Genomic DNA, 18,219 nt, shown 5'->3' on the forward strand with positions numbered 1-18,219 from the left:
CTTGCAGAGATTGCCTGCCTCTGCCTCCGAAGTGCTAGGTCAAAGGCATGTGCCACCACATCTAGCTTTTGTTGTTGTTTTGGTTTGTTTGTTTCAATCTGAAAATATGAAGAAGCTAGTGGAAGCATTTTTGTCTAAGGATGAATGTCATGGGTGTACAGTCATTAATTTTTCTTCGGTTGCTCATCATTAATTTTTTAGTTGGGCAAACAATCAAAAAGAAAAAAAAAGAAAAAAAAACACTAAACAAACAAAATTCTAAACTGTGAGCTCACTGTAAATTTGAGGTCATGGAAGCTCAGAAATTTTGTGGATTCATAGTTGCTTTGTGTTCTTTTTCTCATTTTACCTTAGAAAGTCTAGCCTATTATTACATGTCTCCAGAGCCCTTGCAAACTAAAGCAAACATCAATTATACATCTCCTGTGTTGCTTGCTGTGAGAGTCACTGGGGAGAAGGGACTCCCATGTAGCTCCCAGTACTTGCTTTTAACTGAGAAAGTAAAGTCTGGTGCTGAGTCATTGTTTCCTGTGTGGGGTGCAGAGACCCTCCCTCAACTCTGAAGACATAGTTTTCTTTTAGCTAGTCATTACTAAACTCTAAAGTTTTATTTACATCTTTCCTTTAGACTTTAGGGCAGCAGTTCTTAACCTTGTGGGTGGAGGTTGAACGGCCCTTTCATAGCGGCCTTGTGTCTGATGTCCTGCATATTAGATGTTGACATTACCATTCATAACAGTAGCAAAGTTACAGTTAGGAAGTAGCAACTAAATAATGTTATGATTGTGGTCATCACAATGTGAGGAACTGTACTAAAGGGTTACAGCATTAGGAGGGCTGAGAAGCACTGCTCTAGGGTCTTTAGGACATCTTTTTAAAGGGAAAAAACACAGGGCCTTTCCTTTCATCTTTAATCTTTTTCTAATTTACTGGCCAAAGAGTTTTTTTTTTTTTTTTAAACAACTTTATTTTACAAAACAAAGATAAATGTACAGATTTTAAACATTTTTTGCTTAAAATTATACATTTTTGTCAGTACCTTTTTTCAGATTTTAACATAATTTTTACATAAAACTATATGAATATATTTTTTAGTCAGTACTTGATTTTTTTCAAGGTTTGATAGTATGCCTTGAAAACTTAATAGTTACAATGAGCATAAAGTACATAAAACAAAATGTAACATGGAAATAGCTAAAGTTTTCTTGTTTTGTAAATTTTTTTTTGTTTTGTTTTGTTTTCTTTATTTCTTGGAAGAGTTTTTTTTTAAAGCCCCTATTTCCATTTCTCCTTGAGTGTGTACCCCACAGCAGTCTTGTTGAGAGGTCTGAGGAGCCTCGTGTGTTTCTGGGCATTGAAGCCAGATTTGGAGACAAGCATTATCCACCTTGTAATCTTGCCAGACCTACAAGTTTAAATTCTCACTATGTCATTAATTAATACTGACTTTTTTGGCTGTAAAATATCATTGAAACTACTAAAATTATTGTTCTGAGCAAAAAATTTTAAGTTATCCTTAGTTATATAATTATGTGTGTGTATATGTATGTGTATATATTATGGATATATATATATATATTTTTTTCTTTCTTTCTTTAGCAGCAGATGCACCATCAGAAAAAGATCTGAACAAAGTCCTTCAGCTTTTAGAGCCTCAGATTTCTTTTTTAGAAGACCTGACTAAAACGGGAGGAGCAATGAGGGCTGTTCTTACTCAGGTGCTAACAGACCAGCAGAGCTACAAAGACCTGACCGCTGGTGAGTGAGATAGTGAACAGACAACACTCCACTGAGTCAGACTCATGGGAATAGAAGTTAGCATCTTTTAGACTTGGTATTTCTCATAGAATTCTAAAGATTGAAATTATTAAGAAAACTTATAGATGAGAAAACTGAACTTCAGCAAAATTACCCCACCTTTTAAAGACTTCTCAACTAATTTCTGTTGGAGCATCTGGCCTCTTCTTTCTTGGGTATGATGGGCATCTTGGGTTGCTGGTCACTGGCAAGTGCGTTTGTCTGCTGGGCTATATCACAGTCCAGAATGCCTGCTTTTCTGCAGTTTCAGGATGGGGGTGAGGGCAGGGTTCTGCTAATACCACACTAAAAAGGCGGTATTTATTTAAAGTAAGACCTAACAGAGTTGTGAGTTTCAGGGGCATGGAATTGGGTGATAACACATTAGACTCTAGGTAGATGTGCTAGTGTTTGCCATAAACTACATAAGTTAGAACAAGATGAGGCAAGGGCTTGAAACTGAATCAGAATAGGTAGTGCGCACTGCAGGTTCTTAGGAAAAGGAATGGTGTAGGATGTGTCTTATGATTGCTCTGGAAGACTTCCTGACTGTACACATTGGCCCTGAGGCAGATCATGGTGGTCCTGCTGAGTTAAAAATCATCATATTGGTCCACTGAAGCTGGAGGAAACAAGAAGTTTTGGGGCAGAATACCAAGGAGTGATGTGTAAATTTATGGAGAATCAGTGAGTAGCCAGTATGAGACCACCTAAGATTTTTGAAATATTTTCTTCTTGGACTTATTTTATATGTGTGAGTGTTTCACCTACATGTATGTATGTGTATCGCATGTATGTTTGGTGTCTGTGGAGGCCCTAGAGGACATCACATTCCCTGAAACTAGAGTTAGAGATCAAGTTGATGTGTGAGTTGATGTGTGGGTTCTAGGAATTGAACCTGGGTCTTCTGCTAGAACAAGTGCTCTTAACTGCTGAGCCATCTCTCACTACTACCTAAGATTTGTTAGGACTGTCTATTATAGGTTAAAAACTGAATAGTTACCTGTAGAGAAACAGTGTTAGTTAGATTTTAGTTTAGCCAGCTGAAAGAGACCTTTCTATTTCTGTAAGCATCTGACTCTGAGATTCCAGAAGGCTAGACCTTTAGTAAGGTCAGCTCTACGTTAGTCGTAAGAAAAGTTACAATCAAAAGAAAAAACTAGACAAAAGAAAACATAAAGAAAATTTAGAATCAAGGGACAGGTATAGCTCAGCAGTTAAGAGGTGGGGGGTGGGGGCTGCTTCTCAAAGAGACCCACGTTTCACTCCCACCATTCATATTTGGGCTACATACAACTGCTGGTGCTGCAGCTCCTGGGCAGCCTAGCATCCTCTTCTGGCCTCTGAGAGCACCACACCATATACAAGCCTACATTTAGACATGTACATATACATCATAAAGTAAAAATGCATCTTTAAAAAGCTTATAACCTAGGCAGTACAAATGGCTCAGCAAGTAAAAGTACTTGCTACACAAGTCTGACCACCTGAGTCTGAGACCCAGAATCCCCAGTGAAAAGAGAGAACCAACTTCTAGGAGTTGTCTTCTGATGCTCTCCCCCATATGTGACATGACATGCACAAAATACTGGCACACACACACACACACACACACACGTACACACATGCACATATGCACATAGGCATATATAACTTATAAAGAGCTTTGTCAGCCAGCAGTACCTGCACAGAAGGATAGAGGGCAGAGCACAAGGTGGTTCCTCTCAAGGTTGAGGTCTTTTTAGTACATGAAACTTTCCATAAAGTGTAAAATTAAGCCTTTATGTTTTGTTTTTTCTTCCTTTACCAGCCCAAAGTATTCAGCTTGTAGTTGAACTGTCTTCTAGAACAGTACTTAGTACTCTGGCAATTGAGAATCTTTTATATTGTATTATTAGGATATGTAGTACATAGTAAAAACTAGTAGGCACGCCAAGGCAACAAGCAACTGTATGCTAGAGTCAGGAGATGAAAAAAACCCCTGAAAATTGACCAAGATGATAGGGTAGATGTTGTATTTATCAAATAAAGACATTGAAACAATTATTAGACTCTTGTCCAAAAAATTAAAGGAAAATGTGTCTAAAGAATTAATGGAAAATTGAGTGTCGGTTAGTAAAGAGAGGGATCTCAACAAAGAAATGTAAACGAGGAGCCGAAGTGAACCTCTGTAACTGACAGTACTGTGAACTACAGTGATGGAGTTGGAACAAAACATGTAGGAGTCTCAGGGACCTATCAGAATCAAATAATCTAGCATGTGTATTATTTAAGATCTGAAGTATTTAAGAATTTAATTGCATTTCTTCAAATTGTATAAAACATATTGATCAGAAGATACAAGATACTTAATGGACTCCAATATGAATAAACACATAACACCTGTGTACTGTCCAGATACCAGGCTAAGAGACTACCAAATGGAAATGTTTATACATCAGGATGAGCTTACTTCTTTTTTATTATTTTATTGGGTATTCTCTGTATTTACATTTCAAATGTTATCTCCTTTTCCCCTACTCCCACCTCCCCTTCCTCTCCCAATTACCCACTCCACCTCAGTGCCTTGGCATTCCCCTACCCTGGAAAACACACCTTCACTGGACCAAAGGCCTCTTCTCTCATTGATGCCAGACAATGCCATCCTCTCTGCATATGCAATTGGAGCCATGGGTCTCTCCATGTGTGCTCAATGGTTGCAGTTTTAGTCCCTGGGAGTCCCTGGGGAGTGTGTGGGGGGGAGGGTATAACATTTGTAATGTAAATACAGAGAATATCCAATAAAATTAAAAAAAAAAAAAGAAAAAGAAGAAAAAAGCAAAGCAGTGGTGTATATAGATCAGTGGAGAGTTGGTTTCAGGTTTTGGTGGATGGTTTGAGATTTGCGGTCTTGCTTCCATGCTCACTAGCCATCACTAGAAAGCCAAGCCACCTTTCTAGGCCTATTTCCTTACTTAACAAATGGCAAAAGTGCATTCTTCTTCAGGGTTATTGTGAGGAATTAATAAACTACATTTAGTTTAATGAACAGCATTGGTGATAGGCCTTTTATTTAGGAAACTTGTCAGGCAAGCCACTGAATTAGAACTCTAGCGCTTAGTTATTTCTGTGGGAATCTGTATGCTTTTATTTATTTTTAAAAATATTTATTTTTATTTTATGTGTACGTATATTTGCCTGTATGTGTGTAAGTAGGACTAGATGCGAGCCTGGTGCCTGCAGGGATCTGAAGGTCAGAGTCCCTGAAATCAGGTTAGAGGTGGTCATGAGTTGCCAAGTGGATGCTGGGAACCAAACGTCATGCCTCTGTAAGAGCAGTAAGTGCTCTTAACCGCTGAGTCTTCTCTTCATGCCATTTTGTTTTCCTAAACTAGTTGTAGTTATTTAAGTATTGGGCCTCACTTGAAGGTGGGACTCCGTTTATTTAATGTTTTCCTAAAAACAAAGACAGCTTAGGAGCTGAAGCAAGCAGTAGCAGCTACAACAAACTCCAGGAGGGTCTTCTTATGGACTGTGTCACTGTTAGTCTGTCGTATGGTTTGTGTCACTGGTGTCAATGGTATCAGCCCAGTCGAAACTCCTGTGTGATCACAGAGTCAGCAGTGTTCAGAGCTCAAGGAAGACACAAACTAAGAATTGGCAAATGCCGTGGACATTTGGCTTTTATATAGGGGCTAAGAGAATGAATCTAAATTACTAATCTTTTCTTTCACTATTTTTCCATTCTCTATAATATATTAAAAAAAAAAACAAAAGAAAAATAGCAGTAAATCAGTAAACTGAAATGCTTAAGTTATACTTCAATGAAAATTATACTTTTTTTTTTTTTTTTGAGGCAGAGTGTCTTTATGTAGTTCAGACTATTTGGGAATTCTGTGTAAGGCAGGCCGACCTCAAACTCACAGAGATCCATATACCTCTGCCTTACAAGTGCTGGGATTAAAGGCATGTATGACCATGCCAGTTTTGTAAATTATATACTTCATTTCTTAGATGTGATGATTGAAAAAACAAGAATTAAATGTAATTTCATTTGTACTATTTGAAAATGTCTATTGAAGCTTTATCTTCTCTGGAAAGCCTTTCTGAGTGCTCTTCTCTGGATAAGTCCCGAGCACTTGGTATCCTAAGACCACAGATGGTCAGATCACATGAGGAAGTCTGCTCAGTAATCAGCTTCACTGTGTTTTCTCTTTCCTTTCTCTACCACTGACTTTCAGGTTTCTGGAAGGTTGAAATCATGTCTTTGCATGGCTCGTCTCTAACTTCCTCGTTTATTTTAGATGCTCAACAGACTTCATCCCTATTATAAATTGCTGATCATTCTGGGATTGTCAATGCCAAGTATAATCACAGATATTATCAGAGTGAATTTTACGTTTATTGTAGTTGTTTCCTCTTGCATTAGAGTATTTACTTGTGTGTATTCACAGGATGACTGTACTTAGATTTTGAGTAGAATATTTTTTTCCTACTCTTTGTCTTCAATATCAGGTCTTGGAGAAAATGCTTGTGCAAAGAAAAGTCATGAGAAGTACCTTATAGCTTTGAAGAGCTCCGGACTCACGTATCCCGAGGATAAGCTTGTGTATGGGATACAGGAACCATCTGCTGGTACTAGTACTCTGGAAGTTCAAGGTTTGTCTAAATATTTAATTTGAACCATAGTGACTTCATCTTACTGAAACAGATAGCCCCTTAAACTTTTCTCCATGATTGAACATTTGAGCTTCAGTAATGTTATGAAAAGGAATGGTAGTTAGACAAGTGAATGAAGAAAATTAATTTTTCTTAAATACAGATTGTTTAATTTTTAGACTTGTGGTTCTGACTTGTGACAAGTGTAGCAGTTGCTGTTTAGACTTCACCAGCTCAGTGGTTTAGTGATCGTGGCTTAAACCTAAAGAGCAAGGTCCTTCTGAAACAATTTGTAATTAATAAATTTGTGTTTTTCCTGGGATTTTCTGTTGAAGTATGAGCCCATTAGATAGCATATTCTAAAGGTGAAGTTGAACTTTGCCAGGGTTACTTTTAGAGTGAGTTGTTTTTATTTAATATTCTGATATTTGTGTGTCTCAAAATAATTTTAAAGTACATCAGTATGTGGCAGTTGTAACAGACAACCTATTTTCTTCTGTCTGAAGGTTTTGCAGGAGCTACAGGAACATTGGGACAGATAGATTCTTCAGATGAGGTGAGATTTAAATTTTAAAACTTTTTGTTGTTCTTAAAACAAAATTTTGAACATTCGATTTTACCAATGAAGACTCAGGAGCCAGACACTATGGTGAAAGCCTGTTAGCTCAGAGAGACAGAGAAAACACCCAGCTGACCTTCCTCCCCACCAACGTCCCAGAAGGAAAAAGCTCCTTCTCCTCCTCCACACTGTCTTTAATACCCTTCAACTCAAAGACTCTGTCTTAGAGTTTTACTGCTGTGAACAGACACCATAACTGAGGCAAGTCTTAGAAAGGACATTTAATTTGGGCTGGCTACAGGTATATTCAGTCCATTATCAAGGTGGGAACATGGCAGTGTCCAGGCAGGCATGGTGCAGGAGGAGCTGAGAGTTCTCCATCTTCATAGGAGGTCTTCTAGGAGAATACTGGCTTTCAGGCAGCTAGCATGAGGGTCTGAAAGCCCACACTCACAGTGAAACAAGCACTTCAACAGGGCCACACCTTCTAACAGTGCCACTCCCTGGGTCAAGCATATTCAAACCTTGACAGACCCTTTTTTCTCTTTTCTGAGTTTTCTTATGTTTATTCCATGTCAGCTGATTGCTTCTCCTCTTGACCTATCCTTGACTTTATTTAGGTCAAGCTCTTGGGTTAAAGGTGTGTGTTAAGTCTGAGTCATACCACAAGGTTTTTTTCAATTCATAATCTTGTAGGTTCATAATGTGATCAAATATCCTACAACAGCTTTTAAAAAGAGAATTTTAAGTGTTTAGAGCTATAAAGATTGATGACTTGGGGGTTTGGAGATGACTCAGTGGGTGAAGTATTTGCTGTGTAAGCATGAAGACCTGGGTTTGGATTTAAGCACCCAAATAAAGCCAGGTAGGAGCTTATGTCTAGTTCTGGGAGTTGGAGATAGGCAGATTGGGGGGAGGGGGCTTGCTGGCCCATCAGTCTAAGCAAGATGAAGAACTCCAGATTCAGTGAAAGTTCCCTCTCCCCTTCAAAAAACGCAGTAGAGAATATTAGAGGGAGGTACCCAGTGTTGATTCTGACCTCTGCAAGTAGAGGCAGGAGCACAAAGCTGCACACACATCTCACTCCTCCAGTGCAAACTTAAGATGAAATCATTGTAGGGCTTATGAAAACGTTTATGGTTGTTGTCCCCTATAAATTCCTTATGCAGTTAGACAACATACTGAAGCCTAAGAGTGTGAGAGCAGCCTGGAATATATGACATTGAGGCTAGTCTGGGTTAACCTGAGACTTCTGTCTTGGTAACAAGGCAAGACAAGTAACTGGAGATGTTGTTTGGGAGTAGCTGCTTGCTCAGCATTTGGGAGGCTCTATGTTCCACCGACAGGACCCAGTATGCCTGGGTTTCATGATGACACTTTCTGCTCATACTTCCCCTCTTTCCTCCTACCAGCTCTTGTCTCCTATCTCCCTGCTTCTGACAATTCTCCTTTACTTTCCTGGATTGTTTAAAAAACAATCCAGCTTTTGAAAGAGGTGCTTTTTCCCCTGATGAGGAAAGAAGTAACTTATTTTGGTTTAAATTGTTAGGATTCCAGTTGCAGCAACATAGTGTCTTTCTGGTGGGTTAGAGTAACATCCTTCAAAGTATCTGAGGCTTTGGATTATGGTTCATTCCTTTGTTCATAGATTTTTGACTGTGTTTTTAAAGAACTATTATATTTGCTCCTCTTAGAGTTGTGTTTCATCAACTTCTATGTCTAACTTTTTTCACTTGCTTCAGAACCAGCTTGGTTTTTAGCTGTTAGAGAATTTCCTTCATTCATTGATGTTTTTTGAGCAAATCCATCTCCTTCCCTCCTCTGCAATTACTTTTCTATCTCACCATTTCCTCCCAACTTGATGTGTACTTGCGGTCTCCCTCCCTCCCTCCCTTTCTCTCTCTCTCTCTCTCTCTCTCTCTCTCTCTCTCTCTCTCTCTCTCTCTCTCTCTCTCTCTCCCAAACTCTCTGGGTCCGATTAGTGCTGCTATAGGTCTTTTTCATATAGTCATAGCCACTAGGAGTCATGTGCAACAACAGTATTGTCATGACTGGCAAATACTCTTTCATTGCAGATGTTCTCTATCACTGGCTCTTACAGTTTTTGGACCCTCTCTTCCACAATGATCTCTTAGTCTTTGTGTGTGTGTGTGTGTGTGTGTGTGTGTGTCTGTGTGTGTGTAATTAGCATCTGTCTCAATTAGAGATGAGCACTTCATACTCTGTTATTCGCTGCATGTTGGGCAGTTGTGTGTCTTGAAATTAATCATCATAAGAAGCTTCTCTGGTGAGGCTTGAGTGATGCACTAATCTATCTAGGTATAACGATAAGAACTTAGGGGGCAGTTTATTATTAGATTGTCTTTTATAGCCAGTGATCTAGTCAGATATGAGTTCCATCTTGTGGAGCAGGTTTTAATTCCAGTCAGAAAGTGGTTGGTTATTCCAATACCATTTGTGCCATTATTGGACCACAGGGCGTATCTTGTCAGCCTAGTTGTTACTGTAGCTCTCCCAGCTCAAAGCTTTGTAAAACTATTGATTATTTTTCTCTCCTGGTAGGATGCTTAGCACCTTCTAGAACTGTGATAGTAGGAAGGAAACTCCAAATTGGTAGCAGCTTGATCTCTCTATGTCCTAGGACTTGAGTATGTAGTGTCTTAAGCAGTGAGGGCTTACGATGAAATTCTGGGAATTAAACAAGAATAACAAGAATAACGTGTAACTGTTTTAGCATTGTTTATCTGGCAGGAGATTGAATAGATATCTATGCAACTTTATGAGAACTTTAAGAAACATTATTTTGTTTCCTTTTACTCACTGGTTAATTTTTCATGTTCCCCAGGGTGGCATAATATTCATCTAAAAACTTCAGTTTTGTAATTCAACATGCACATTTCTCTGGGCTTGATCCTCAACATACGCAGAAATATACCTTAAGCCAAAACCCAACAAAACTAGAATTTTAAATGGAAAGAAACAACTAATTTAACTTTCAGTTTTAAAATGAAGAAACAGGCTAGAGAAATAGCTTAGTGGTTCTGCACTTCCAGAGGATTTGGAAGCTGGGAAGGTGGATCCCAGCACTCACCTGTAACTCCAGCACCAGTGGATGGGAATCTGATAGACGTTCCCTCTGGCCTTGAGGATCCCCACACACATGTGGCATACCTACAAACATACAGAACAGTTTGGAAAGGAAGAAATGGATGTGAAACTGCAGTAGTAACAAGATTTATTTCTACTGGAGTTTTAGTTGATGAGTCTATGTACTGCAGTCAGTGAATCTCAGTCTTGTTAGTGTGTCATTGTCTTCAGAGTATCAGGACCTGCACTAAGCAGTGCTGTTTATATACACAACATTCTTCGGAACATCACTTATTCTTGTGTAGCTCATCTGAAATAGGAGAAAATGTTATTTATGCTGTATATAACTAACAATCAAGAACACATCTTAATTTTGTGAAATATTTTAGAACTTAGTATATTATTTAAATTTGGGACTGCCAGATAATCTAGTTAAGCAGAAAGCCATCATCATTCTTATATGTGAGTGGGACTAATTATAATGAGATGTTTCTGAGAGGGAGGGGGATGTGTTGTAGGGTAGGGCATTTTGTTCTTTTTAAGCAGGGTCTAGTTATATAGTGTAGGCTGCTTCCAGGTTCTCGTCTTCCTGTGGAAGCTTTCTGAGTACTGGGATGACAGGTGTGTACCAGCATTCCAGGGTACAGATAACTTTTCAAGGAGATGTTGGATAGAATGAGGTCCATACAAATGTCTATGTGTTCCACCACCCGATTATCAGTTTCTGTGATTCTGAGGTACAAATGAAATAAAACTTTTCTCCTGTGAAACCACGACCGTCTGAATGTTCATTTTAGAGAAATAGAAGAATGGGGAAAAAGAAAAAAAATGTTTCAGCCTGGCATTGGAGTTAACTATTACTATTAATTTAGCTTATTCATATTTATTCTTTTCCTATGCACACTTACTTAATTGCAGATAATCATTAGCAAAATGTTTAGATGCCTTTGTAGATATTCTTTGACTATTCTTTAATTCTGAATGAAAAATAACACTAATTTTTCAAAACTTATATTGAAACAGGATTATTGAAATTAGAAGGTAGAGATACTTTTTAAAAAATTTGTGATAGATTAAAAAGTAACTGTATTTTGAGAATTAAATTTTAATTTACTAGGAATTAGGTTAATGGTGAAGGTTGGGCTTGGAGAGTCACATAATTTTTGTTGGGAAATTTCTTAGAAATATTAATATATTTCTTTTCTAGTGTAGAAGTAGACTTTGCAGTACTCTTGGCAGTTGATAAACTCCCATGTAAACACTCCTGGAATAGAGAGCTCTCCTAGTTAGCAGACACTAGCTCCTTTGCTTGATAGTTTTATAGCTAAGAAGCTTTCACAGCTTGGGAATGTAGCTCAGTGGTAGAGTGCTTGACCAGTAAGTGTGAAGTCCTGACAAACCATTTGTAGTCCAGCACTGTCTGCTCTTGCAGAAGTCCTAGGTTGGGTTTCCAGCACCCTTTGTGGTAGCTCACAACTGTCTGTAACTCCAGTTCTTGGGAATCCAGTGCTCTCTTGTGGCCACCACAGGGACATAGAAATGTGCAGACAAACAAAATAATTTTAAAAAGTTCCTAATAATATTCTGGGAGTGGAGGTATATACCTCAAATCCTAGCACTTGAGAGGTGGTGGTGGAGGATCAGGAGCTCAAGGCCATTCTTAGCCACAGTGAGCTTGAGGTTAGCTGCAGTCCACAGGCCTTTGTCTTAAAAAGATACTCTCAGTATTTTGTAAAACTATATAATCTTCATACTTTTAAAAAATTATTTTGACCACTAATTTTAATTTTTAATTCCATCCCCTTGAATAAATACTTTTAGTTATTTAATATTCTTTTTATATGTAGCCTTTTCATCTGTTTAGTAAGCTCACTTCCTTCTTCAGTCTGTGATCTGGATTAGTGCACAGTGATGGGGAATCTTTAATGAGATTTATGCTGTCATTTAGGACCAGGGTCTTTCATTGGCCTTTCTTTCAAGCAGCTAGCTAGCTTGCTCTCTTGCTTGTTTTCTTGTTTTCCCTGTAGCTGTCTTCAGACACACCAGAAGAGGGCATTGGCTCTCATTACAGATGGTTGTGAGCCACCATGTGTTGCTGGGAATTGAACTCAGGTCCTTTGGAAGAGGACTAACTGCTGAGCCATTTCTCCAGCTCTCAGGCAGCTTTCTTAAGTAGTTGTAGGCATCACAGTGGTTGAATGAAATGACCCAATGACTGCCCTTTTCTTGCTGACAGAGTTCTTCCCTGCTCTGTGCTTGGAATCCTGATATAAAAGCAATCAGTTTCATATTACAGTGGCACAATGAGTCTTTAAGTTTTTTTCTAGTCCTTGGTGATTTCCGTTGTATTTTACTTTCGAAGCCTCCTTTGACAAGTATTGTATTGAAGCCTGTGCGTTCTGCATTGTCTTTTTTTTTTTTTTTTTTTTAACAACTCTGACTTTACTTGACATTTTATGAAGTTCATATTATTTCATCTGTCTAAATATATCAGAAAAGAAAAAAAGACAACTTTCATTTGAGAAATCAATTTGAAGATTGATGAGTGTGTTTTTTCCTTAGTTCTTTTAGGGTTTTGTTCAAAATAATTTGGACTTAAATACGTTCGCATATTTGTGTTGGAAAGACATGGTAGTGGTGTCTGCTTGCTTCCTCAGTGACTGATGCCTGGAAACGGTTTCTGAGGGCTGTGCAATCTGTGTGAGTCAGTGCCATATTCAGTGTTCCCTCATGGTTAGACTTCCAGTGCCCAGTAATGCTTCCTCATGGTAAATGGGGGAGTTTCAACTCCTCACCATGAGTTCAGAGTGTGAGAAATTGCGCTCAAGACAACTTTTATTTTTATTTATCTTAATACCTGAAAATTCCACCACTGAGTCATTTGTTTGCTAAATGTACTTTTTTTTCTTAAACTAGACATGGATTTGTAATGGATTAGCTGTGGTATGCTTCCCTCACTTAAACAAAATGGTGTCTGCAGAGTTCTAGCATTGACTTATTTACTTAGTCCTCTTTTGTTAGATGGTGAAAACTTTTCTTTTTGCTGCTGAAAAACAAAACATTGTGGAGCTGGTGAGATGGCTCATAGGGGTAAAAGCCCTTACTTCACAAGCCTGATAACCTGAGTTCAATCCCTAAGAGCCTACATAGTGGAAGGAGAAAATTGACTCCTTGGGACTGGGAGATTGGCTCAGGGTTTAAGAGCACTAGCTGCTCTTCCAGAGACCTGGGTTGGGTTCCCAGCCACATGATGGCTCACACCATCTCTAACTCTAATCCTAGGGGATTTGATATCCTCTTCCCATTTCCATGGGCATTGTACACATGTGATACACAAAAATACTCTTGGATAAAACACCTGTACAATAAACAAAAATAAATCTTAAACTCCAGCTTTCCCTGAAAAGCTCCTGTGTCTAGCAAGTTTCTCTCCCTCTCTCTCCCCCCCGTCTCCCCCCCCCATGGGATAATAAAGAAAAAACCCACAGTGATAAAGTTTATGTTTCTTAATGAATTTTAAAGACCGTTGGCTTGTGCACGGTCAAACTGCCATCAGGAAGAGTGTACTGCTGTAATACTTTCAGCCATCATTTTGCAGGAGTGCTCATTGTCCCACAGGGTTAGGTGGATAGTCTCCTAGGATAGATATCCTAGCTCGGCGTGAAATCTGCCATGTTGGTAAGTCCAATTCAGTGAGCTGTGTTTTCAGATTTTGCCTTGACCCTATGTTGTCTTTTTTCATTTCTTTTTTTCTCTTCTGTTTAGGGTAGAACTCAAGCCTTTTCCGTGCTATGCAAGCACACTACTGTAGAATTAGGCATCACACCCATGTTTTCTTTTTGAATGAGTTTTTCTTCCTAATTCTACGTGTCCTTTAGGACTGCAAGCACTGCAAGCACTTCATAATACCCTGACTGTCGTGGTGTTGATCGAAGGTCTCCCTTTTATAGGAACTTTATTGCTGAAAAAGCATGAAGTACTTCTAACAAAGTGTCAGTTCAGTTTAGAAGTTGATTTCTTTGCAGGTAGTAGTTCCTGGATTTTCTTGCTTAGGCATAGTGAATCGTAACTGTTAGAGGAAAAATCCCTTAGTTCTTTGATGAACCTGCACCCAGGACTCCTTGTCCTATCTTTCCTCTCTTCTCCCTTCCTTCTCTCCCCTCTGCTCCTCTCCTCATCTGGTTCTCACAGAGCTCTGGCCTCTGTTACTCTTCTTTGGACACTGAGGGCTATACTGTCTGTTCTAACTAGCGTTCTCATTCTATGGTACAGTGTCAGCATCCCTCTGAGACAACCTAAACTATCCCATGATTTTTGCCTGGCATACAAATTAAATCCCCAGGTATCAATTACTGCTTCTATACTACTTTGGCTACAAAGTTGACTGGATTGTGAAGGCTTGTTCATTAGTGCTCTCCCTATTTAATCCATTTCATTCGCAGTATAAGGTTTTTCACAAATGTGTGCATCACAAGTGAGCAGAAATTTCCTGCGTTCTTGAATTTTTCCCCCAGAGCATATTATTATTTTTACAATGTCAGTTCCAGCTCTAATATGTTACACTTATTTTTCAGAATTTGATCCCTCCTTTTCTGTATGTGTGGTATTCATATGTTCAGGTTTGCTTTCTACTCCAGTGAGACATGCAATGACCATCAAACTAGTGGAGGAAGTGGTTTATTTTGCTTATACATTCAGATCAGTGGATCATTTGAGGGAGGCCAGAATATGAACTGAAGCAGAGACCAGAGAGGAGTGCTGCTTCCTGGCTTAGTTCTTCATGGGTTACTTGGCTGCTATTGGTATACAGAGCAGGACTACCTTCCAAGGTATGGCATTCACTACAAGTAAGCTGGGACCTTGTACATCAATCATTAATTGTATCAGTCAGGGTTCTCTAGAGTCACAGAACTTATGTTAGTCTCTATATAGTAAGGTATTTGTTGGTGACTTAGTCTGTTGTCCAACTCCCCAACAATGTTCGGCAACAGCTGTGAGTGGAAGTCCAAGGATCTAGCAGATGCTCCGTCCACAAGGCAAACAGGCGAAGAGAGAGAGAGCCTTCCTTCTTCCAATGTCCTCATGTAGGTCTCCAACAGAGGGTGTGTCCAAGATCAAAGGTGTGTACCGCCATGCCTGGATCTGGGACTTGCTTTGTTTCAGATGACCTTGAGCTCAGCGATCTTTCTGCTTTAGTGTCCTAAGATTCATAGCCTCTATGCCTCAAGATCAGGAACAAAGGTGAGCCTCCCAATTCTGAATTGTGGTTCATTCCAGATCTAGTAAAGTTGACAACCAGGAAGAGCCACGACATTACTTAAGAAAATGCTGCAGAGGGGTTGCCTACAGGCCAGTCTGACAGAGGCAGTTCTGTGCAATATCCTCTTCAACCCAAATAAACCCATTCAATGACAACAAGACTCGGTAATTAGGAAAACAAACTGCAGTCTATTTTGGGCAGATTTATCACTATACTCTTTATTCCCCTCCTAAGAAATCCTTCTCACTTGCCGTGAACAGTCCTTTTGTTCCCCTTCAGTCCTCTCCTCCTCCTCCTCCTCCTCCTCCTCCTCAGACCCCTCCTCTTCCGTTTTACTCCCTGACTCCTCCTCTTCCATTTCCTCTTCTTTCTCCTACCTCCTCTCCCTGTCTAATCATGTATTGCCTTAATATAAATCTACATCCCACTCATTTTGTTTACTTTAAAAAACAAAACAAAAAAAGTTTCCTTTAAGCTGTATATGATTATTATCACTTGAAAATATTCTAAATGACTATGTTTTCTCAAAGTTAATTATCTTGGATAGGCCATCAAACTAAATTAGTCTTTAACTCTGTCAGAAATCTGAGAATGGCCAAATATCTAAAAACATAGGAAGCCTAACATGGTTTCCAGCGCTTAGAGAGGTTGTAGAGACAAATCTCCACCAGTAGTCCCCTGTTAGCAACATGTGAGAGTAAGTCTTGGGCCTTCTGGCTCAGGATCACTGACAGACCTAAAAATGCAGAAATCTTGAACCGCTGATAACTTTGGCTCGGCAAAGATTATCAGTTGACTATTATGCACAAAGTGTCTCTTTTTGGACAGTAATAGTCTGTTGATAAATTTTGCAGTTTTTTGCCCAATGGCTGCCTAGCCACCAACTATACCTCACCTCGAGGTATAGATGCTCAAATTCTTTGTTTATTCCACCAAAGGGAAATTGTAAGGAGCAGTTATATCTCGACAAAAGATAAATAACGTTAAATGTCATAATTTGTGGATTTCTGACATTTTTGAAATCCATTTAACTACAAAAAGCATTTGTGACTCAAACTGTGAGTTTGTTATCCAGCTAGTATTGATTATCCAACTAAAAACAGTGTATAATAACAGTTATAGGACTTGTGTTGTATAGGCACAGTGTGTATATGAAAGCAACAATATTAATCCCAATTTTATAACAGTAAGAAACTATACTAGTGAAAACATTAGATTTGTATCAAATGAAATCATACCAATGTAAAGAGTACAACCTCAACCTTGTATCAATTACAAAGATTTCTACTAATGTAAGATGTAGCTATGTAATGCCTTGTTTGAGAGTAACTTTACTAACCTATTCTTATGTCTATTTCTCTAACTTCCATAATATTACTATATCACCAATTTCTCCTTCACCTCCTTTTCTCCACCTAAGAAGGAAGGATAAAGAAAAGGAGAAGAAAGGTAGCAATCCCTGAGTTTAAATTCTCTGGTTCCCTCCATGTCTAAAGTTGCATTTGTAATGTATCCATAATTCAAAAAATAACCAGAACCATCCACCCCCACATAAGAAACTGGGACGAAGATCTGACTCTTCCTCTTCTGTTTCCTTTCCTTTCTCCCACCTCTTCTCCCTGTCTAATCATGTATTGCCTTAACATAAATCTACACAGTTCCTTAACTGATGTTTCTTCCTAGATGACTCTAGCATGTGTCAAGTTGGCAAAACAAACTAGTACTCTGTGCGTGTGTGTGTGTGTGTGTGTGTGTGTGTGTGTGTGTGTGTGTGTGTGTGTCTGTCTGTCTGTCTGTCTGTCTGTCTCTGTGTGTGTGTGTATGAAGGCTGTGCACATACTGGGTGTGTCTGTGGAGGTCAGAGGACAAATGACTGGGTTAGGTTCTCTCCTATCATGTGGGCTCTGGAGATGAAACTCCAAGTTGTTAGTCTTGGTGGAAAGTGACTCTAGCCACCGAATCATCTCTCTGGCTGCTAATTTGAGTTTGAGCTCATTTTGTTTTATACTTTATGAAATTTTTCTTCTATTATTTTAGTCCTCTCTCTTCCCTTTTTATGGTAAATTCTCCTATTCCTTTAGCCTCTTTATGTCTTATTGTTATGTGTGTAAGCTTAAGAATGTTTTTATTTTAACATTTTGGAATGTCCAACGTCTTTCCCTATAGGTACAGGTTATAGATGGTCACATTTTAATAGTAAGGCTGTTTTACTACAAAATTCAATAAAGTTTCATTAAAACATTTGTTATAGTAAATATATAGAAGTGAATTATGTTGATCAGTATTAAGGATGTACATGTTACATTTATATAGAACATATACATATATGAGCATGGCTGTAGATAATGTTGACTTTATTTCCTCCAGGAGGACCAGGATGGGAGTCAAGGCTTGGGCAAGAGAAAGAGGGTAAAGCTAAGCAGTGGCACCAAAGGTATTTATAGTTTGCCTTTTTCCCCTTTGAGATAGGATTTCACTATTTCATCTAGACTATCCTTGAAACTTGTCGTGTGCCTACGTTGACTGCGAACCCACAACCTTTTTTGCTCAGTCTCTTCAGGTTTACTAGGATGACAGCTCTGTGCCACTAAACCTGGTTATAGTCTGTTCTTTTTTTGTTTGTTTAAAATAATGCTTAAAAACAAACAAAACCCTTAATATTTCAAAGTCCTTGCTACATAGTGAGACCCAAGACCTGTCTTAAAAAAATTCTCAGAAGTAAATAAATAAATAAACTTAAATTTAAATTGCTTGGGTTTTATGTTTTCTTTAGTGTTTAGTTTTAGCTTCAGATTTTTTACATTCATACCATGATATTCTTTTATGGAAATGACAGTTCTAGAATGCCTTATCAGAAACACTTGGAACCATTTTCTGA

The 18,219-nt window shown here is 38.7% G+C and overlaps 1 protein-coding gene across 5 annotated transcripts in view; it reads left to right on the forward strand.

Moving 5' to 3' along the window:
- UBR3 (ubiquitin protein ligase E3 component n-recognin 3) overlaps nucleotides 1-18,219 on the forward strand; it is a 130,227-nt gene that overhangs the window by 20,473 nt on the left and 91,535 nt on the right. For 4 of the 5 annotated variants that reach the window (XM_080927996.1, XM_080927998.1, XM_080927999.1 and 1 more), the window contains exons 3-6: nucleotides 1,600-1,758; nucleotides 6,292-6,435; nucleotides 6,942-6,991; nucleotides 17,709-17,775. In XM_080927996.1, the coding sequence (XP_080784122.1) occupies nucleotides 1,600-1,758; nucleotides 6,292-6,435; nucleotides 6,942-6,991; nucleotides 17,709-17,775 (420 nt within the window). The remainder of the gene's footprint in view (nucleotides 1-1,599; nucleotides 1,759-6,291; nucleotides 6,436-6,941; nucleotides 6,992-17,708; nucleotides 17,776-18,219) is intronic. The other variant, XM_080927997.1, reaches the window with a different exon arrangement.

This window comes from Micromys minutus (genome assembly GCF_963924665.1).
Source record: "Micromys minutus genome assembly, chromosome: 13".
NCBI lineage: Eukaryota > Metazoa > Chordata > Mammalia > Rodentia > Muridae > Micromys > Micromys minutus.